The sequence below is a fragment of the Heliconius melpomene genome, chromosome 1, assembly GCF_056956725.1.
Source record: "Heliconius melpomene rosina isolate 202511_hmr_F chromosome 1, ASM5695672v1, whole genome shotgun sequence".
Lineage (NCBI taxonomy): Eukaryota > Metazoa > Arthropoda > Insecta > Lepidoptera > Nymphalidae > Heliconius > Heliconius melpomene.
The window spans coordinates 11,898,965-11,922,704 of NC_140389.1; the positions used below are offsets into that span (position 1 = coordinate 11,898,965).

Genomic DNA, 23,740 nt, shown 5'->3' on the forward strand with positions numbered 1-23,740 from the left:
GAAACATAATAAATTTTATAGAAGAGTTTATGTAAAATGTCAAATCGATTATAACAAGTCATTAAAGTAGAAGTACTTTCGGATCTGTGTCACATTAAATATATTTTCAAAGTTTCGATCTTCACTTAATCTCAAAACGACGATGATCATTTACTATTTTCATTTGCTATGTATGTTGGTTTTTTGGGAGCTCGGCAAACCTCAATCGTATAAATGGACTATTAAATATCAAAGTCAGTTCTTAGAAATAATAAATTAAAACTTAAGAATTGACTAAAATGTTGTGGAGTATTGTTCAATAAATTAGACGGTTTCAATTTTATGAAAACATCAATATCAATACGCAATTCCAATGTATTGAATGGAGAAATAAAATATTGATGTACTTTTAAGTGTATATACATGGTCATTAATATATATTTTTTTCATGTTATACAGGGTGGAAGAGGCAGCGCTTCTTTTACTGAAACTGCATATAGGGTAAAATATTTCAAACCCAGAATTAAAAAAAATAATCAAGGTACCTCAACGGTTTGGACGTAGGATTTTTTTTACATTTCACGATTTTTATCCATACCTGTATTTCGTGTCACGCACACATACGTATGCGACGTTGCCGCTTTGACAGGTAAGTGTGTGCGTGCCTATGTTATACTTTACAAATGGCGTTTTATTTTAAAACGATAATTTTATTATTTATTTTGTTTGAAAAAAAAAACTTTTTCATTTTTGAGAATTATTTTTTTTCCGAATTATATTAGGCTTTTATAGAGTAGTTAAAACTGTGGTTTCATTTAAAGTGGCGCTGACAATTCCACCCTGTATAAAAAAAAATGTATTCCAGTTCATTATTTATCCAAAAATTAAAGTAATATATACTATATAATCTAAAAGAGCCCCCTTTCACGATTTTTTGCAGCACAAATTAACTAGCAGTGACATCTTGAAATTGAATCCAAACTAACTAACTGACCATATAGGGGAATTGTGCTCAAGATGGCATACTACGATAAGATCACACACTAACAATATTGATGAAACTATTAGCGCTAAGTACGATCTTGTGACGTTTTATGATCTTGAGAGTGTCTGTAGATGCAGCTAGTGCTTGAATTCAGTATGGCTGAAAGTGAATGCAGATGGGCAAGTAATTCATGTTTTCGTTATTTTGAATTGCTAACAATTTTTCTTTCACTTTTGCTTGATGGTGAAAAGACATGTAAGATAAAGATTTTCTATTTGAACTATAAATGTAAAATAGGATTATTATATGACACAACTAACGCTAAAAGCGCATCCTGACTTATAAACTTTTGTCACAACGGTTAAAATTAAATACATTTATCTCTTCTTCCTCCTGGCATTAATCCCGGCTATTGCCAGGGTCTGCCCTCCTACTCAACCTACTCCACTTTGCACGGTCTTTTGCATCCTCGGTGGTTAGACCATTGGCTCTCATGTCCTGCATCACGACATCCAGCCAGCGCTTCCTTGGGCGTCCAGGAGGTGTCACTCCAGGAACTGATATAGCAAGGCACTTGCATCCGACATAGTTCTTAAGCCGGCGCGTAACGTGGCCAAACCATCTGAGGCGGCGCTCTTGGAGCTTATCCGCTACGTCACGGACCCCAAGACTACCTCGAATGAATGTGTTGCGTATGCGGTCAGACCGCGTTACGCCGCACATCCACCTCAGCATCTTCATTTCCGTGACGTGAAGCTCCTGAGTGTGCTGAGATAGTGCCGGCCAACATTCGCTGCCGTATAAAAGAACCGGTCGGATGATGCTCTTGTATATCAGCCCCTTGAGCTTGGGCGGTATTCTGCGGTCGCAGACCACACCAGTGACCTCCCGCCATTTGGCCCAGGCAGCGCTTATCCGCCCTTGGACATCGTGATCGATGCCTCCAGACTCGTGCATAACGGATCCAAGGTACCTGAACTTCTCCGACTTAACGGCTGGCTCAGGACCTATAAGGATGGTGCTCGAGTCCCGGCTCCCGCAGGCCATGCACTCTGTCTTCGACACATTTAGTTTAAGACCGCCGTTCTCAAGCGTACCCTTCCAGAGGTTCACTTTACGCTCCAGCGTCAGTCGGTTCTCGGCAATGAGTGCTATGTCGTCGGCATACATCATCAGCCATGGAGGCTGGTCCTGGATGTGAGCCGAGACAGTATCGAGCACTACATTGAATAAGAACGGACTAAGAGCCGAGCCCTGGTGAACCCACACTGTAATCGGGAAGGGTCTAGTGTCGCCAACAGCAGTCCTAACCATAGAAGCGGAATCGTGGTACATGTCTCTGATAATCTCAATATAGGCCTCAGGGATCCCTTTGGATCGCAATGCCCACCAGATACACTGACGAGGCACACAGTCAAAGGCCTTCTGCAGATCTAAAAAGGCCACATGCAGAGCTCTCCTTTTTTCCCTGTATGCCTCCATCAAAGTTCTGAGGGCGAAAATGGCGTCCATGGTGCCCGATCCTGGCTGAAATCCATATTGAGACTCAGAGATAGTACACTCTTGGCGGAGCCTGAGGTCGATCATGCGCTCGAAGAGCTTCATGGTATGACTCATAAGCTTAATGCCCCTATAACTACCACAATCTTGAACACTGCCCCTTCCTTTGTAAATAGGGGTAATGAAGCTAAGCCGCCACTGATGCGGCATCTTACCAGTGTTCAAGATATGGTTAAAAAGGTCAGTAAGCATGAGCACACCAAGAGAGCCCAACGATTTCCACGCTTCGATCGGAATGTCGTCAGGTCCCACCGCTTTTCCGTTCTTCATGCGTCGAAGGCAATTACGTGTTTCGTCAAGGGTTATTGGGGCAATAAGTCCGAGGTTAGGCGGTGGGTCGTGATGAAGACATGCATGGGTGCTGAGTATTCAGCAACTCCTGGAAGTAGCTTCTCCACCACTCCTTCACAGAGTCATGATTACAGAGCAGCGTGCCCTGGGAATCTCTGACGCAAAGACATTTTGCAATATCTTGCGTCACTTTATCCCGGGAACGTGCCAGTTTGTAAATGAGCTTCTGCCCCTCCACAGTTTCAAGTTTATCATACAATGGTGACAAACTTTCACTGCGGGCTCTGGCTACAGCTCTTTTACAGGCACGTTTAGCTACTGTGTACTCCAGTCTGTCTTCAGGAGAGTTGGATTCCTGCCACTTCTTAAAGGCAGCCTTCTTTTCACGAGTCACCTCCTGCACCTCGTCATTCCACCACCATGTCTCCTTGTCGATGACACGTCCTCCCCTAGAAAGGCCAAGAACTCGCCTGCCCGCCGCAATGATTGCCGACTGAGCCCGATCCCAAGCATCCTGAGCAGTCTCGGTGTTCGTCGAAATATCGTGACTTTTCACCTCTGCCAGGAAGTCGGTCTGCATCGGTCCATTCAGCAACCACCACTTGATCCGAGGCCTACGTTTCTCGGCTACTTTCTTCTTCGGAGTGACGTTAAAGTCCATGACAAGAAGACGATGTTGGGCCGTTAGGCTTTCGCCTGGAATGACCTTACAGTTAGTTACCCTGCCCATATGACACCGTCTGGTCAACAAGTAGTCTATTTGAGTTGAGTGGGACCCGCTCTTATACGTGATAAGGTGCTGAGAATTCTTTTGGAAGAACGTATTCACGACGGCCAGATCAGACGCAATACAGGTTCTCAGAATGTTTTCTCCCTCTGCATTGCGAAAACCGTGCCCAAAACCCCCGTGAACACGTTCATACGGCTCAGCAGCCTTACCAACGTGCCCGTTCAAGTCCCCCCCAACTAAGACCACTTCGGTAGATGGCACAGCAAGTAGCACCCCTTCATACTGCTCCCAGAATGTCTCCTTTTCGGCCGCGCTACATCCCGCCTGGGGAGCATAGGCACTGATTAAGTTTGTGATAACGCCCTCAATCAGTACCCTCACTCGCATCAAGCGGTCGGAGCGACGGTCAACTTCAAGGAGCCCATTCTGAAGCTCTTCAGAAAGCACTACCGCTACACCGTTTCTACCCGAAGGTGACCCAGTGTATATAAGCCGGTAACCCTATCCGATGTTACGGGACTTATTGCCCTTCCAGCGAGTTTCCTGGAGGAAAGCACACTGGACCCGACGTCTCATGAGTACATCTGCGAGTTCCCTGCATCGTCCGCTTAGAGAGCCAATATTCCACGTTGCAAAGCGGAGTTTCCTTCTGGGTACTTGCGTCTTTAACCGTGCCCGTACTTGACACGGTAGCCCTTGCCCACTTGTCGCAGGTGTAGGGCGATGTGCCTGCGCGTCGTTTCGCGGCGACGCCCTAGCCGTACCCAGTCTGTTGTTGGTCCGTTCCATATTGTGGCTGTTTGTGGTTTTCCTGGAGCGACTGCCGTCTGACCTCCAAAACCCCCTTTGTGGGGAAAAACCGAAGGGAGAGGAAAATAGGGGGGGTAGGATAGGTAAAGGAGGGAGCTGGAGAAAGGAGGAGGAGACGGGGGGGGGGGGACACCATTCTTACGGACTGGATGGGGATATAAGAGTGGCGGCTCGAGGATCCGGGGTCGCGTACCCGTATGCCCACAAACCAATATCGGACAGGTATTAGTCTGGACACCCTCTGGACGTGAATACATTTATCTATTGGGTAATAAACGTGAGTATATGATGGCATACTATCTTACCCTTATAAATAGAATCGATGTATTTTTTTGCTTTACCTACAAAATGCCTGGTAATTACAAACGAATATATATTGGTCACAAGAAGACAGGGAGAAGGCTGCTAGAGCAAGGGCATTCAATAGCCGCAAGTGACGAAGCTTATTTCCCTTTTGAAACAGGAAGTGACTGATAACGGAATCCAACCTCATAGAATTTGCAACATTTATGAATCTGGCCTTAATACTGTTTAAAAGCCTCCCAGCAAAGAAGAAACTATTTATTTGTGAACTATAATAACTCGACAAATAATGATGGCATTTTTATGCCATATACTAAGTATGTCATTTTACCCTGTTGATATGTCGTCCTACACTGGTCGACCTAAGTGCGATTTTTGTTTGTTTTTATGATGTTTGAAGGATGATTGTTCTGAAAGTAAAATAATTTCGTAGATTATGATATATATAATAGTATACGCAATATGCTGTTCTCAGATGACTTTATTTATTTGATATATTTGTCTTGAAACAAAAAGTATGACATCTTAAGCAATTCCCCTACATAATTAATAACTATAATATTTTAAGGCATCTTTTTGTTATTATGTATAATTATTTGCTTTTTGAAATATAATTTAGAAACTTATAGATAAAAACAACTGACATTACAATCATACTATCATTTTTTTATTTTTATAATATTTATGTTTGTTATTTATATATTTGGACTGCCATTTTTGTATCTTCATGATACAAAAGGACTAGGCATTTGGTTGGAACACAAAAATACAACATAAAATAGCGACTTTTTGCAAAACAACTAAGTAATACTTAACACAGCATCCTTTCGTAATTTTGTACAACACTTTCGAAGTGAAGTTGCCACAGCAAGAGAGTAAAGCTCCATTCGTACTTTATGTAAACAAATAATCAAAATAGCATTATTGTAGAAAATAAGGAGATCTATAAAAACGCGTACGCACAGTGAATTGACATCTTTTTGTATAATTTTATTCTCTATTTCTCTTGCCACTTTGTCAGTACTCAGTTGCCAGAATAAATTTGTTTTGGATTCAAATAATAGATGGCGTTTTAAAAGATTGTAAATCATAACTAGGCAACTGTCTCATCCGGGCCTCCTAGTTTAACCTGCGAGACGTTGAATTGAATGATAATATGATGCTTGTAGTTTTATCTATGTAGGGCTTAGGCATACATATATTTCTTTTAGTTTTGTCGTAGGTTGGGTTCTAAAGATAATGTTACAAAAACAAAGGTAAACAATTTTTTTCAATATTTAAGTATTGTTTTAACGTATGTAGGTGCAAAACACATGGAGGTGGAGGGTCTAAAACCATTTTGTCTCAAAGTCAATCGTTTGAAAACTAGATAGGTACTTCGAATGTAATAAAATCTTTATAACCGAAAATCAAACATAAATTTTAACAAAGTTATATTTTATTCTCTTGTGAAAAATCATTAAAATGTTATATTTATGTAGACAATATTTAAGGACTATGAAGTATTTTGCTATTCATATACTAAAACTAATATCGTTTTATCTAACTAAATGGAGAGATTATATACTTATTTATTAAATTAAGAAATTAACACATATAGGACATATATTAAATAATAAGTGCCTCTAGAACTTCAATTCTTCACAAACATTATGTACGTAGGTACGGTAGGTACCTACTCGTATAGTCAGGTTCATCTCAATTAGGTCATTAGCATTGAATAAATATGTTTAAATTATTATTAACTAACATTAGGTATTTTATTATTAACAAAAGAAATTATTAATAAATATACATATCTAGTAATAATTTAATTTAATTCAAATATGCCATATTGATTTTCTAGGTGAAGCTACGTATCTCTATAAGAGATGGGCTTATATCGCAAAGGGCAACTGATGATCCCGAGATTAGCCGACAAGCGCTCTCTATTAGCTGGGATTATCCCGCACGTGTCTACTAATTGATGAAGTCTCTTCTCTCGATACTTAGTGATGGTAGGTACCAGGTTTAATTGATGCGTCAATATTGCGTTAATAATGCACGGGAAAAAAAGCTTAATTTAAGTCTCGACAGAGAAATTCTCAATTTTACTGATACCGCGGTATTACTAAGAATAACTGTAGATTTGAAACTTCAATGGGGCCCCAACTATCTTCTCTTGCGGGAACACTAAGCTCCACTTCTTACGATGTTGAAAAAGTCAGACATTTTACGGCTGTTGAGACTGCTGGGCTAGGACTAGTGAGCTTGATATTCATCTGAAGGATATTTTTGCTATTTTTATCGTAGTAATCGTACAAAATAGGTTCCAACTGGTTTATTTCTAATAAAATTTTTAAATTTCATGCTACAAATATAGTTTGTTAGAAGAAAGCTGTTGCCTACATCCTGTAGGTACAATATTTCATAATAATATAACATTTATACTTAATATGTAACTTACAAAGAAATCATTACGAACTAATTTATTAAACGATATTTTTTTTTATTGTAACCACATAGTAGGGAAGGCAGTGGGAACTGAGTGACACTCCGTTCGTTTCCAACTTTCCGCAGAATTCTGGAGGCTTCGCTTCGCCTTGTTACCAGAGCGAGAAAATAAAAATAATATATTTCCTCGAGTGGGCATCGAAAGCACAAGCTGCCGAGCTGGTCCCAATCCGGTAAGTATATATTTCATTTACTTACTATCAACATTACCTACTTCTTACGATTTTATTCAATGTGTTTTTTACTATCAACAAAGATTCAATAATGTTTTATGTAGTAATCTACATGTTTTACGACAGGCATTTGTTCGAAGAAAACAGACATTAATTCGAGGAAACATATGGATGAGATGGCGCTACTCGCCTTCAAAGTGCCGCACAGCGCGTCCCGCGTCCCGCGTCCCGACTATAAACTCAGTTATTTGATGTACGCTCTGCAGTCGTGTCGATTAGGCCTGCTGGATAAACAAACAGATTAATTTAGCTCTGAGTCCCTGTAATATATATGTGTTTATATTACTTTAATGTATTTAGAAATAATATAATTAGAGCAAATTAAATGTAATTCTGGTCCTATAAAATATAGAGAACGAAATATCACTTTTGAATATCTATATAGATAGATCTGGTGTAGTATTTTTTATCGTAATTTTTAGGAAGGGTGCCCAATCCCTTAAAAAAATATGCCTTTTTGTCTAACGTACTCTGTGAGTGAAATATTCCATTTTACTGATAATCTTCTTTTTTTACATACATTTTAAATCAATTTGTGATTTGATTTTCACTCTGGGTGAATGAAATATTAATATTTTCATTTCCTTATCATATTTACAGGCGTTGAGTAAAGGGGAAATGGAGGTTTCTTAATATAGGGACATTATATATGGAAGACATTACGTTTCCAGGTTTCATCTGTCTACCTTGCTCTGTGCTGGATACATTGTGAAGATAAACAAAAAAAAACATTAAATCTGCACTTCATTCTCAATATTAAAATTTCAACTATTATCTATAAGCAACATTATTGATACAGACAAAAATAAATCCCTAATGTACAAATTTGTATTTTGTTTATAGTTGTAGTAGGTACAATAGCTTCAAAAATATAATTAAGAATTACACTCGTAGATTACTCCTTATCTTTAAAAATGAGAAGGTAAAATATTTATGTGCACCTATATCAAACAAAAAAGTGCTCTAATTAAAAAAAGAAATGATTTTCTGACAACTAACAAGTCATATAGACTTTTTTAACTAGGTTGTTGTAAAACCAAAAGTTATATTAAATTTCAGTTAGGTTTTCAGTTAGGCGCTTTATCGCTTCCTCAAAATCTATGATAATATTTTAAGAAAAATGGTTAGCTATAAACAATGCTGTTTTAATTTAATTTGTTTATTTTTATTGTAGGTCTAATAATATTCTTACTATCAACAACAAACAATTATATAGCTACTTCAAGCTAAGTCAAATTATACAAAACCTATTAATATTAAAATCATGATTAGAATTTCGTACCTCAAAAGGTAAAAACGGAACCTATATAGGATCACTTTGTTGTCCGTCTGTCAAGAGTTTTTACCTTGAGATTTAGAGCATTTATTTCGAGAAATTAATATAAAATATTTAAGTCCATGCCCCCTTGAAGTAGGTACAAAATTAAGCTTTTAAGTCAACGCAATCAAAAGATACGAGCATTTATGCATCGATTTTTGCATTTTGTATGAAATTCGACGCGTAATCAAAAAGACCTATAGGGTTCTTTCCGTAGAACTACACTTATGAAATTAGGCAAGAAGTGAGAACATATAATACAAATAAACTTACCTACTCCAAATATGACTTTGATACACTGGTCTACTAAGCCGCCTCCCCCTACATATAATTTATTAAATCATATATTCAATATTTTTTTAAGGAAGGAAGGCTTCAGTGTAAATTTACAACTTAGTCACTCAAGTGTGATACAAGGTATCTCGAGTGTCAAAGAAACCTTATGAACATAATAACATTTTACTTGCTTCAATACTCGTGGGAATTCAGAGTAACATAAATATGTCCTAAATTATGTCTAATGTAAATGATCTGACTTAGTGTATATGTAATAGTAAATCGAATTCCGCCCAAGGTTATATTAAAAATATAAAAATGTATTATATATGTCACTATATAATGTGGCGTTAATAAACATTCCGCTATCTAAAATACATGAATATAAATTAGTTGGAAAATAGAAAACAGTGTGCCTTATCAAAATTCTCTCAGCTTACAATAAAGATGAAATAATAAAAGAAACAATATAAATAATTATTTATCATATTCTATTAGAATCATTGGTTGTCCATTCCCACGGTAAACACCAGTACGTCGATCTTATCCTCCTAACTTTGGGCTTATTGCGGATACATCATCGATCTTTTTTTATTTAATATCTGGTTGTTCGGCGATTTTGCCTTTTCTTGTAAATTTTTTGTCGGTAACGATTACGGATGATGTCCAATTGAGGTACCTGCTCGATGTTGACGGTCAAGGTGCCGCATGTCACAATAAAAACGTAGATAAGATCGAATGTTTTTTGGAAATAATATTTATTTACGCGTAAAATGTAACATTATACAGATATCTATCACGATGACACAGCTAGGTAAGCGTGAAATAATGTTATCATATAAGTAAATCATATACCTGTTATATGAAACCTATTCACTATTCTTTTACTATTTCCTGCTTAATATATTCTAAGCGGTAGTTCATTTTTTTATTAAAACATTTCATCTACGTAAAGTTACCTAATGTTGAATTTATATAAGTATACCTAACTCATATTAAATGTAGTTCTGACTATTCAACCTTTAAATGTAGCAATTAACTGTGTGTTCAACGAGTATAAATGGGAACATTTCCTGAACTAAATTGGGTATAATGAGCGTAGGGCGAGGGTTGCGCGGGCGCAGTCACAGGTGCGCGCGTGCAACTCCAGGGACTGCGTCCTTGCACCAGAACATATTGTGACGGATGGCTAATTGTATTTAATTGCGATAGCGTGCGAACGGTTGAATTTTAAAAAGTACGTTTTATATATTTTTTTATACTCTACGGACACGTGGTCCGTCCGTCCGTATTTTATTAGGTTCATTCAATCATTTGTTTACAATACTTCAGAAGATTATTATAAGCTAGGCTTATACCTACTCATAAATAAAAATAGTTTCTATTTTTACTTTTGAGAATCCAGATATTCATTCAAATTGCCAACTTGCCTACATCTGTACCTATAATCTAAAAGTTAGCTAAAGATGGCTGCGAAGTTTCATTTAAGGATTGTTTTTTTTTTCGAGAGTATATAGGTAATGCGCAAAATCTGAGAGCCTAATTTCAAGGAGGTCACTACACAACTTAAGTTAACACGCGAAGCGGTGCAATAAAATAGCAAAAAGTGTCTAGCCCCTAGGTAATATAATAAATGGAATATTTGTTTGTATGGTATTGTACAAATATAATATGGCATATGATTGTGTTATTTTTTAACTTCATTATCCTTTTAATAGTCTATTAAAGATGTTATTTATATTTTTTGTGTTTTCTTTCTTCAATGTAAAATTAGTAATTATTTCTCGTTCAATGTAAAACTAGTAGTGTCTTTTGTTAAACGTGCACACTCGGATGCCATGATTCAAACTAATCAAACTTTGTATTTCTATCATTCAGAAAAAAATTGATAATAAAAAATTGGTAAATAAAAATCATGTGAAAGTTATAAAGTTTTATTTACATGCCTATCACATTATCACGTAAAGTTAAATTCTTAAAATTAAATAACACAAATATTCAGTAAACATGAACATAATGTCTTCTGTACAAACAAAAATTGTTATTTAAAACCAATTAAACTTTAAACATTTATAGCCTAAATGATAGAATAGAAATACATTTTTTTATTTAAATTTCAGATGTATTTCACATCGTTTTACCCAAGTCTGTTAAACATCGTATTAGTTATTGCGTTGATAAGGAATAAACTATTTACTATTTTAAAGTTATATCTTTGTCTTACAGCTTGTCTAGCAATCAACTATCATTACCTACTAGATCCTTGTAAAATATGCAATGGTAGGTATGTGTGTGCTTTTTATACTAGTACCTACTAATAATGCTGTTTTACTATTTAACTACTAGGTTCATTTTAAGCTTTTAAAATAAAACTATGAGATTACATTTAAGAGCTCAAAATCTATACTTGCAATATTACGAGAAAGTGATTAATATCTTAGCTACGTTTATTAACTAGTAAGAAATAAAATATGAAATTGATTGCTTAAAACTTGAATATTTGGTACTACTAATATGAATAGAGTAATGTTGTAACACAATCTTCATTTCTTAAGAAATAAGAGCGCCCTGGGAATGTGGCTTAATGTGGACAGGATGAGTAGCATGAGGATGTGCAGGATGAGCAGGGTGCGGCGGCTGCCTCGCTTGATGGCAACGCTGTGCATGGACTTGCGAGTGTGCCCGTAATTCTTCACCGTGTTCACGGTAAGCCCTCTGTTTGTCTTCAAAATCTCTCAATCGCTGGTTGTATCGTTCTATTTGCTCTCTTAAAGCAGAATCTTCAATAGCAGCTCGCTCTTCGTCGAGCTCTAAGCAGCCGACGCCGTCAAGTCGCTCCAAATCTATCCAACCTCTCCATCGCACACAAACGCCGTTCATAATAAAGCGGGACACAATGTGAACCTGTTAGACAAAAAAGATTCCTCTTAGCAAAATTAATGATCGACCTTTTCCTATTCAACATAAATAAAAACTGTATCCGCACAGTTGGTGGTAACTTTTAGACAATATGTTCTTTTAAATTTCAAATGAATTTTGAATAACTAAAATAATAATGAATGTTAACAATTATTTTTTATCATGGAGGTCAAAAAAGTGAAAGCAACAACAGCAGGTAAGCGAAACAGGCATTAAGATCGCGTGCGTTTTATTTTGGCTTCCGCGATGTCTTTAAAAATATTCCTAAAGTACCTAATTAAGTGCTTACCTCGCCTGAGCTTTAATTATGCTAATAAAACTAATCTTACTTAATTATGGTAATAAATTATTTTTTCTATTATTTATTTGTAGCAAAGTATTATATAATTTGTTTGTTAAGTAAAAAGACAAATTAGTTCAATCTAAAAGAAAAGAGCGGGGGGAGGGGATTGGCGCATCGTCGGCCATGATAGCTGGGCGGGCGTGGCGTCCCGACGCCCTCCAATCCTACAGGAGCTTTTCCATTATTGATTTCAGGTCGCTTTCCCCTTAGCTACTGGAGAGCTATGGAGAGCTTACAAATTTAATTTCACAGACTCCCTCAACGACTTCAAAGGAGGGTTGTTCAGATGCCAAATTAAATTCATTGCTTGGGCGAAATAAATTTATCGTATATTTTTTTCAATACTTTAATAACTATTATATAACATAATACAAAAAAATACAATATTGTTAAATTGTTACATGTATTTTTTTTGCCATGTCTTAACCTCCTATTTTATTGTAAGATGAGGTTAGATACTAAATTAATCTATTTAATAAAATTTTATCCAAAAAGCTGTTTTTACTATTCTATAGAGTAGCTGTAAGAGCCGAGGGCTGGTGCAAACTCGAGTGTGCTGTTAAATGAACCGAGTGTAAATAAATATAAGTATTCATATAGGGCAAGTCAGCAGGCGGTCTTGAAGGGGCAAAATTTTATTGAATCGAGTCGAATTTAATCGTTTATCAAATATTTAAATATTTTTCCCGAAATGTGAAATCGTGTTTCAAAGAAATAACTCGTAACATTTAGAATTTTATTTTTATTCAATTACTTTAAAAAGCTCTTTGATCATTTCCCGGTGTAGTTAAACAGAGTGCAATAATAAACCTAACAATAATAATAATAGACTGAGATCCTTGGGCCCCAGACCTACGTCATTTTAGCAAAATTGAAATTTTGAGAATTAATAGTCTAATATGTAGTTAAGACGGTATGAGTAATTACTAACTTAAAAGTCGAGTCCTTTCAGAGTTAGCGCCAACTTAAGGTACACGTTACTACGTTAAAATAGAAACGCTCGTATTTAAATATGTTTTAAGAATAATGTAAAAATATAGAATTTTTTTTTAAGTTTTTCTAATTCGTAAATAATATGTAATAATAAGAACAATCTAAATTGAAAGGTGGGTAAATTTAAAAAGCATTAATGTACCTAATTAAAATTGGAATTTCATTGAAGTTCTAACACACAATCAAAAATTTAAAAAATATATTTATGTACCCAGTTTTCTTTATTCTTTGGATATTTTCATTCTGTAAATATACACGGACATTAGGGCGAAATACTGCTGAAAATTATCAAATCTATTTTTTTTATAGATATAGTGTTCCAGAAAGAAAGATCCAAGAAAGACCTATTGGAGTAATAGCAATAATCTTTAGCTTTATTGAATCTGATGTTGATGAAAAAATTGTTACGAAAATAAAAATACAATGTGTATAGTAGGTAGTACCATATTACAGATCTCTGCTCGAGCTGATTGACATAACACAATTAAATTTGAAGTCCAGAATTATCAATAAGAAGGATTTATACTATGACAATTAGTTACACACTTCATATCTCTTGCAAGACGAGCTACTAAGCAGTTCCTATGTATCCGCCGAATAACTGAGATCATCTAACGATCATCTTTTCAATAATTTACAATTTCTTTTCTTTTTAAAAAAAAATTAGGCGCCTCAATATAGCCCGGCGTTAAGTTCCGCAACTAAACACGCAATGCCTTGAAAAATTTGGCGGAAAATGGGGAACGGAGTGTCTTAACTCTTAACACTAGGTTCCCTCTGCCTACCCTGCTTTGTGTGGGACATAATATCTACAAACATACTCTATAATCTTTGCTGTTGTACTCAAATTAATTGTAGTTTTTGCATTAAGTGAAATTAATGCATTAACATGTTTAAATTGTGTAATGCTGTTGTCATTAAGCGGACCGGTTGGCCAGGAGAGATAGACTATACCTTTATTCAAACCGTATCAAAACGGGTGGAGCGTGACCGACACTTTATGTTCGGCGTTACGGCATAATATTATTTTCATTAGTAGGAATGTTATTTATGTCTTAATTTTTGTTATGGAATGACGACCGGAAAGGTTGATGACGTGCTGCATATTTACATGGTCAAAGTAATAGCGTCATTACCGGATCTTTGATTTCTTCAATAGAATGACTCATTAGATGTCATATTGGAACGGAATAAAATATATAATAAGTTGACCTAACTAAACCTAATTTAATATTTTATGAATGTGAAGAAATTTGTATAGGTATATTTCTTTGAAATTGTATATATTTCTAATTAAATTTGTGGTGGTTTTCTTAGTTATTGATGGTAAACTTTAATTAATTAGGTACTATTTCTCTAGTAACAATTTGGAAAAAGATTGGTCAATGATTAACTATAAGTTTATATATTCTAAGAAAATATGTTTTTCATTATTGATTTATATTTAATAATAAACTTTTAAATAACTTTTTACTAATAAATTATTAGTAATAACTATATAAAACCACTATATAGGTGAATAAATATAGGTTGTTACGTAATAACTTCATAATCCTCAATGTTTCTAAAGTATAAAAAAATGAATTTGTTAAGAACAAAGAATTAAATTCTAAATACTTATATTCTTAATCTAAAATTTCTTATATATTTACGACATTTGAAAATGTTACCTTGCCAGTCTCTTTCTGAAAATCGCATCCTCGATTGTTGTACGGAGAGTGATCAAAAACAAGTTGGAGATTTGTCCCCGTGGTAGTAAAGGCAATCTCGGTGTGCCCTTCACGGCAACCGCTGGTGAAACGCATCTGGCGCTCTTCTGGTGGACGATCTCGATACCCCGTGTAGCGAACCTGTTCCACATTGACAATTTGAAAATTATATAAATTTGTAGTAGTATAGAGGCCATCGTGGCGCAGCGACACAAGGGTGTGACTGTAACACGACGGTTCTGGGTTAGATCCTCATTCGAGGAAGTGAAATATTTATTTACGTTTATATTTCCATTTCTTCGCTCTGGTGTCAAGGCAAAGCGCGGCGTTGAGTTCTGCCACTCAACATGCAATGCCTCCAAAATTCGGCAGAAATGGGGAACGGAGTGGCTTAACACTAGGTTCCCTCAGCCTACCCTGCTGTGTGCGGGATACAGCGTGGAGCTACTTATATAAATTTGTAGGTCATTAAGCTCAAGTAAATTAAAAACAAGAAGGAAAAAACACATCAAATTTTAAAGTAATATCCTTCCTGGTATTGCGTTTGTTTAAATGAAAATATTTTATGAACTTTTCCTGTTGATTCAGACGTAACATTATTATATTATCAATTGTACTCTTTACATAGAGTTTCATTTATAGTAATTTACATTGCTTAGAATTAGATACAAATAGAAATAAATACCTCGCTCTCCCTGCTTAGCCTCTTAAATAAGTCTTCTGACTCAAATCTGGCTTTTTGATCAGGGACCACACGTGGCATCTTGAAGATGAATCTTGGCTTAGGTTGCTCGTATAGACCGATAGAGTCGAATGGCAATATTCCTGCCAAAGCAGCAGGATCACTCATTGCGTGCATAACACGTATTACACTTTTACACCATACAACATCACTTTTTATACTAACAACTGACTACTTTTGGCGGTACAGACAGATAACACAAACTACTTGTTATATTAAGTTGTACAACGACCTACCGTCACGACTGCCGACTACGGAATGATCGCTAGAGCATTTGCCAGGAACGATTTTCATCAGGGCGGAGCGAAAGGATGGTGGGGCGTCGTAGCTCCAATAACAGTATTCGACGAGGCCGCCCCACTGTACCCGACGCCTCCTTTATGCAATTTCGGGAGCTTTCAAGCGGAAAGAGGGTTTTCTCCCCTCGACATGTTTCAAAATAAATACTGTAAGCAACAAAGCATATGAATGTATAATGATGGGCATTATGCTTTTTGGACGTTTCGAGTGTTTTATATACTTATATCGAGCCTTTTGTTCCTTTGTAACAAGATAAATATCCTTTATATAATAAAATAAGTCATGGGGGGAGCATGATCCCTGCTTGTGATACCTTCGAAATATGATATTTTTCTGCATTATAAATATAATTCTAATAATAGGATCTTGGATTCCAGTTGTTTGTCAGAACCGTTCAATTAGCTTCCTGACTACTTTTGCGTGTTCTATAAGTTTATTTTTCTAAATATATCATTTAAAAAAATATTTAAACGCTGCTAAAATTTTTTAACTTGATGCCATATTACCTGCATAGTAAAGTGTATAAATCTACCTTAAGGTAAGATACGCAATGTTAATATACGATTTACCTACTTACTGTGTTAATACGGAAATTGATAATTAAATATAAATATTTGTAACAAATTAAATTTGGATCATTATAGGAAATTAAATTATAAGTGTTCAGTGTCTTAAAATAAATATTACCTAATATTTTTTTAATATTTCTTTTGAGGAGGTAAGTACCTATATAGTAATTTTCTCTTTACAACATAAAGTATATAGTACCTACTTATGCAATTAATTCTTTAAATCGGCATAATCAAATAATTTAAATGAAATGTATTATTAAAAGCAGTGTAAAGGTAAATAATTATTTCACTAATCGTTATTGTAATATAAGTTTTTTTAATTGAGAAAAATAATTTAAGTTATCATAACAAGATACGCACAGTTCACGAGGCTTAAGCTGAGCTTTCGCGTGAGTGTCACCAAAAGAAGAACCAGAAAAACCACCGTTTATTTAGGTATGGATAAAAAAATTCAAACATAAAAAAATTGTATCACATGTTTAAGTTGATAATTAATCGTTCCGTGTTATTATCAAAAAATACAATGTTGTGTCTACATTTTTGTTATTTTTTTTACTGCGTGGTCACATATTTTTTTCCAATCTTATACAGTAATTATTGCTAGTGAAAGATAATACTTTTAATAAATCGATCACAATAATAAAATATTAAATATATGACGCTGCTATTGGTACAAGAGGTGTAGACCGATTGTCAAAAAAGCACTACAAGCCGGCATAGGCCAATCATATCTACACTATAGTGTATATAAACACTTGCACTAATGCCTAGCTCAGCTTAGTCCTCACGAACTTAGACCATCACGTAAAAAAATTGAAGGATTTGATTAATATATTTTTGTACGTTCGTTTTAAGTTTAAAACATTACATTTTAGTGTGGGAAGGTATTGTTGTGTAAAGCAGGACTGGCTTCTATCTTAATAGTTAAAAGTAAGTAAAATATAAACAAATTACATTAAACAGAATGTGCAATATTGTGAAGGTCTTTAAGTCACTTATAATAAAAAAGGGATATCTATTATACAATATATGACTTAATCTTATAGAATGCGCATGAAACTCTTAGTCTAAGGGATCAATAACGATCAACGACAATGGGCGGCACGAAGTGTTGTTAAATGTATCAAATGTTTAAAACTATCACTAAAGTGATCCCTTCTTGATAAAGCTATCTAAGTGTCGCTTTTGTTGTTAAATTTCTACAAAAAATATGTTTGATGTTGCCGTTACGGTCGCACACGTTAAAGAAACTAAATAATTTTATTTAGGATTTGAGTGTTTTATTTTATTACTAGCAACCCAGTCATGGCTTCTTCTCTTGCTTGAACTGCATAATTTTTTATTTGTTTACTAATTTGAATTACTTTTTTTTGTTTATCTACTATAGGTATTATCATTTTGAAGATAATATTAAAACTAAAATCTCAGCCAATCCAATAAAACAATTTCCTTGTAGCCATTTTGTCTAACTATATATTTTATAATAATATAACTAAAACAATGCTAAAAGAAGTTGTTAAGAACAATAGTAAAACTAACGAACAAACGCATAGACAAACAGACGAACCGACAAACGAACAAAAATTTTAAATGCATTGTATTGGCTTTTATTATATTGACAATTGCCCTCAATAATTTCTAAAATATGTATCTTCCATGTACCTACCTATAAATAGTATAGTATAATTTTGCAGTATAACTTTATGGCATGGTGTGATGAAAGACTTTTTTTGTATTATTTTTATTACCTATATTTAAAAATAGAAATTATACCAATTAATTGATACACGTCCTTAAAAGTTTATTTTAATAAAATACGAAATGACAAAAAGCAAAATAAATGTAGATATCTTCGTTATTAATCATAAAATATGCGTAGGTACAAATTACAAAATGTCTATTTGTTTTATTAAAAAAAAACCGGTTAAGTACGAGTGGGATTCTATGATATGCCTATAAATATTTACTTTTCGCAACTTTTCCTTTATCTGTGCTATAAGGCAGGCGTAAAAGGAGAGCGTAAGATTATAAGTTCACGGGAAGTATCCTGTAGGTTTTATTTCCTTTGCGAGTTTCGCAAATTTGCGGTATAAACGGCGGTATATTTGATTGTGGCTGTTTTGATTGAGTTGGATTTTCTCACAGCTTCAAGGAGCACTAGACCTAAGCATTCGTTGTAAATTACAGCTTGATACCTGCACGCTTTCCTAAAAAAGGGTCTTGACAGATGGACGGATGGAAAACTAAGTGATCCTATAAGGGTTCCGTTTTTTCATTTCGAGGTACGGAACCCTAAAAATTATAGATACAGTGTCTACAACGTAGGTACTTTTTGATTATTTATTAAAATAATGGCCACGTGTCGTAGAGCCGCGACAATTGATCTTAATGCAATGCATGGTGCGGGACTTTACTAACGGAGTGCACGCACGCGGCCGTCGTTAGAGTCCTCTGATATCCTATGTAAGTAATATAATTTTTATAATATCACGTTTTCAAGATAAGTGATTTTTTGTGTTGTTATATGAAAAAAATAATAGAACACCATATATTAGTCAATTTTGGTCTAGTTTCACTTAAATAAGATATTTGTAAAATATAACCTGAACAGGAGCAGGAGGAAAGTGAAAAATCAAATATCTTTTCATTAAATCCTATTGGTGTGTACAACCTTGCTGCGTACGGAAAATACATACTAATACATTTGATTGTTTTACAAACTTCATTTTTGTCGTACATGAGATGAGATTTTTGTTCGTATTTACCTACAGCTGCTTTTTCCGTGTAATATAATATATCAAGAAAAAAAGTAAAGTATTTTTGGTACCTCAAATACTAGAAGAATACCTCATATATTTATTCAATTAACTAGTTTTTCGGTTCATCACGATATAAAACAGAGCAGTATAATAATTAAACTTAAACTCCCATGGTGATAACACACATATATGTATACATATTGCTGTAAATATTATACGATAATAACTTTATGTGAATACTACAATTTAAAGTATCCCACGCCCATTAATAGATTTAAATTAAAGATGTTTTTTGTTATCGAATTAAATAATAATAAAATCTTTTACTAGATTTATAGTTCGCTATATATTTTTGTAATAATTTGCTTCCTTGTATATCTACGAAATATTTGTCTAATCTTATCCATGTCCCACATATGACAGAGTACGCAGAGAGAACTGAATGTCTTGATTATATATTAATATTGAGTATTATGTACGTATTGTATACCTCCTTACGGCCCGAATTCGAGATGTTGAGGATTGAGCAAGAGAGAGAGAGAGAGATCCATCACTCAATTTCTCGAAAATGCCGCTGAACTTTTTTTTATATATATTTTACAATGCCTCAATTGTAATAAATATTTTTAAAATTATACAGTTGGTTAAATGTCAGCCAGAGTCCGAATGTATGTCAATGGTTGATTTGAAGCAAACTTTGAATTAAAGTCTTATTTACACAAAATATAACAATAATTTGAATTTATTTTGAATGGCTAGAATGAAAATTTCATAAACAGTTACGTAAAATTATTATATTGTTTAAATATCAGTACATTTAAAACTGACTGACTGACATGTAGATTAAAAATTTAACTATCTCAATAAATTTTACCAGCCAATGATCTAGATAGTTCAAATTTAAAATTTTGATTAGGAAACTAAATATTTATCCATCCATATCTATATTATAAATTCGAAAGTAACTCTGTCTGTCTGTCTGTCTGTCTGTCTTTTCCGCAATCAGGGCCAAACCGCTAATTTAATTGTGATAAAATACTCATATAGAGATACTAGAGGGTCCCGGGATGAACATAGGATACTTTTTTTTTCTCATATTTGTAATATTTTCGATATATACCAATATATTAAAATAAATAATTTGACAATCAATTTATTCCGCCATGTTAATAACAATCGTCGCTACGCGTTGCTAAGCAACGGCTTGCAAAGTTTGTTGTTTTAAGAAAACGTCACCCAAAGTGAGTTTGCCTTATGCATACATGGCGCGCGCCGATATAGATTTGTATACATTAACAAAAATTAGATGATTTCTATAATGTGATATTCATCCTTATGAAAATAAATATAAGAGTCACTTTTAGCATTTCGTCTAGATGGAAATTATAGTTTACTGTATAACATTCTAATAAATAATTAAGATGTCACTGATTCCAAATGACCTAGCCTACGAGTGGTACAGTATGACCGACGCGAACGGGCAGATGACTTTGATGATTTTGTAAATTTTTGTATATTTTCGAATATTATGTAATTATAAGCAGCAAATAATTACATAAAAATAATAGTAATCCGAAAATATACAAAAATTCGGTATGTTATACACTTAAAATATCGTCATTTTAATCATTTGAGATTTTATTTAATATTGTTCGCAAAAATTAATAATTATTTAATATAGAAAAATGTTTAGTACGCGCGCACAGCAAACTTTAGGTTTTTTTTTCTAATATTAAGAATTTCCTTTAGTTACTTTTACTTCTTTGGTTTGTTCATTTCGGTTACTCAGATATTTTTTCTAATAATAAATCTCCACTTATTATTATTTTTTAACTTATTTTAATGATTTAGGCTTATATTTTCGCGGGCGTAGCCGCGTCCGGGCCCACTAGTGTAAATATAAATGCGAAATTAGCCATTAAATCAAACAGTCCACGAGAGGTATCAGGTACCGTTAATGTTGTTACTTTTTTTAGCTTCACGCTGTATACATATACATAACAGGATAGGCAGAGGGAACCTGGGAACCTAATGTTAAAACACTTCGTTCCCACTATCCGCCGAATTCTAAAGCGCTTTACCTCGACACAGGAACGGAGTAATAAAAATATATTAAATAAGTATTTATCGCGTTTACAGTCTCACAAAATGTTGTTATTTAGGGTAATAAATATAAAAATATACTAAAGAATATAATAATACTTTAACATATGTATATATTACGATACCAAGCATACGCTTAGTACCTTGTTTTTTTACAAATCGATAAGATAAAAGCAGTTAACCACATCCTTCATGATATTTTTTTGTTACTATTTTGTATATATTTTAAGTCTTATTTTTAAGGTTATTTTTGTTTATTGAACACTTATTTTATAAAATGTTAAAGATACTCCTGTGTGAGAATAGATACTTAGTTAGGATATATTTGATATTGGATGGTTACGGGTTTGATATCATATAAATCAAATATAGGTGATTATTATACATGCAGGTTATATAGGTTAATTCTATTTTCATATTTAGGTAATAGGGCTATATATTTTAAAAGCTTTTTTAGCAGTATTTATTTGATATAAGTACAAAATATAAATGCCAAAAATAAAAAGAGGTCGTCATGACGCAAAGGCACAATCATGTAATCGCGACGGTTGTGGATTTGATTCCCATTCGGAAAAATCTAAGTATTTAATATTGTCATTTCTTGGCAACGAGGCAAAGCGCGGCGTTGAGTTCCGCCCCTCAACACGCTATGCCTCAAAAGTTTTGGCTCAAAGTGGGGACCCGAAGTGTCTTAATAAAAACTGGAACCTATGCGCGCAATACAGAATGAAGTTAAAAACAAAAATAAAAAACCATAAATTAATATAAATGTTGTTTCCTTTATTTGCTTAAGACGTTTATTGTTATTACAAGCTTTCTCATAACATACTTGTTTTAACAGTGCTGAAATATATTATTATACAATTTAGGGGAAGCACATTAAACAATGGGATTGACAATATTATACATGTTCTTTGGTTCTCACCTTTAGTAGTTTTTTCTTGTATAAAACTTTAATAAATCAATGCATTGTTAGTAGCTGCTTCATTTACATATTTACTTAGTAACAATGACCGTGCAGACATTTAATTAATTGATCTATAAAACTTTTCACAGTTGACCCTCAAATAAAACAATAAAAAATAAGTACAATGAAAGGGTTACAACATGTACCCATTAGTAAGTATTTTAATGTAGCGCGCATTGTGGGCAGTCAAGCTATTTGTTTCGCTTTTTATTTTAGTCTTTATATTGCATTAACAGGAGGGTTTATCCATAGACAATTTATTTATAGTTTTTTTTTAATTGTTAAACGTTAAAGTTAGCGTCCAAGCGTTGTTTTTAAAAACTCATAGGTATATAGTAAAATGCAATTTATGTATCGTTTTTGCTCGTATCTTTTTACTGCGTTAACTTAAAAGCTTGAATTTTCTTTGCTTCAAGAGACTGTAGATCTAAATATTTGATATAATTTCTATTTGATAACGCCACGCGATCTCGAGGTAAATGGTCTTAAAAGACATTTAAAAAAAGCGAAAATTACAAGATAATTATTTGATATACCATTGAGCATACCTAAGCATATTGCAGCATATAGCATATAGCAAAGAAACACCAAATTTAAACTCATTTATTATTAAGAGTATGTACTTGTATGTATACATTAAAGCTTCAGTGATGTTAATAAATATCCTTGGCATGTCCATATTTTTGGAACCAACTTGACAGACAAAATACTAACAGCCACTAACTTTGATATGCAAATTTTGCTTAACACTTACTTTTCAAACGTTTCTACTATCTATACTAGTTACCTGCATAAGCCAATTAATAGACCAATGCCAATAAATACTTAAATACCAGGCGGGATCGTAAATGAGCAAAGAAGCCGTCAAAAGTTGTTTATGCGAAAGATTCCGGTCTAAGCTTTGTCTTTTACCGCGCGGCCTTCGGACGACACCCTAATAAAAGGCGTGGCAAAAAATGCCCTAATGGTTGTTGATCCTATTTCAAAGTAGTAAAAATGCAACAAAATTAGCTTTTGTTAATTTTAAAACTGTAAAGCGTCAAAATTCCAGACTTGTCTTCGGACGAGTTTCACCGGATCGGCTCTATTGATAGTATTGTTTTATTTTATGGGCATATAACTTTACGGTCATTGTTGTATTATATTAAGGGTACAAGAAGACGTCATTTTTGGAAACAGTTTATGAGTCTAACCCAAAACAAAATCACTATTATATAGGTTACTCAATTAAACATTGTAAAGCGTAACGGTCGGTATACGGAAAATGAAAAAAATATATCTATATCTATTTTGTTGTCTATTGACGTAAATTAGTAAATGCTACAACCATTTATGTTAGTTAGAACAAAAACTTG

General features: G+C 34.1%; 1 protein-coding gene and 1 long non-coding RNA gene across 2 annotated transcripts; one reads left to right on the plus strand and one right to left on the minus strand.

The window, feature by feature from the left end:
• The first annotated feature begins 6,267 nt into the window (after positions 1 to 6,267).
• Positions 6,268 to 10,719, plus strand: LOC146541455 (uncharacterized). Its single transcript, XR_014878102.1, has 3 exons — positions 6,268 to 6,655; positions 7,218 to 7,324; positions 7,451 to 10,719. It is a non-coding gene; the product is annotated as an uncharacterized LOC146541455 (long non-coding RNA).
• Positions 10,720 to 10,898: 179 nt separating this feature from the next.
• On the minus strand, positions 10,899 to 15,952 carry LOC146541456 (protein big brother-like). Its single transcript, XM_085187595.1, has 3 exons — positions 15,628 to 15,952; positions 14,904 to 15,083; positions 10,899 to 11,882 (listed from the first exon to the last, which is right to left on the minus strand). Exons 1-3 carry the CDS (start codon positions 15,799 to 15,801, stop codon positions 11,529 to 11,531), a joined length of 708 nt encoding a protein of 235 aa, XP_085043721.1. The 5' UTR covers positions 15,802 to 15,952; the 3' UTR covers positions 10,899 to 11,528.
• Between the last annotated feature and the right edge of the window lie 7,788 nt (positions 15,953 to 23,740).

Bases quoted from the DNA above. Each gene is read 5' to 3' on its own strand.
- LOC146541456 (XM_085187595.1), bottom strand. From the start codon at position 15,801: ATGCACGCAATGAGTGATCCTGCTGCTTTGGCAGGAATATTGCCATTC. The intron at 15,084-15,627 runs GTATTTATTTCT...AATGTGGAACAG, and splicing joins GGCTAAGCAGGGAGAGCGAG to GTTCGCTACACGGGGTATCG. The intron at 11,883-14,903 runs GTAACATTTTCA...TTTGTCTAACAG, and splicing joins TTCAGAAAGAGACTGGCAAG to GTTCACATTGTGTCCCGCTT.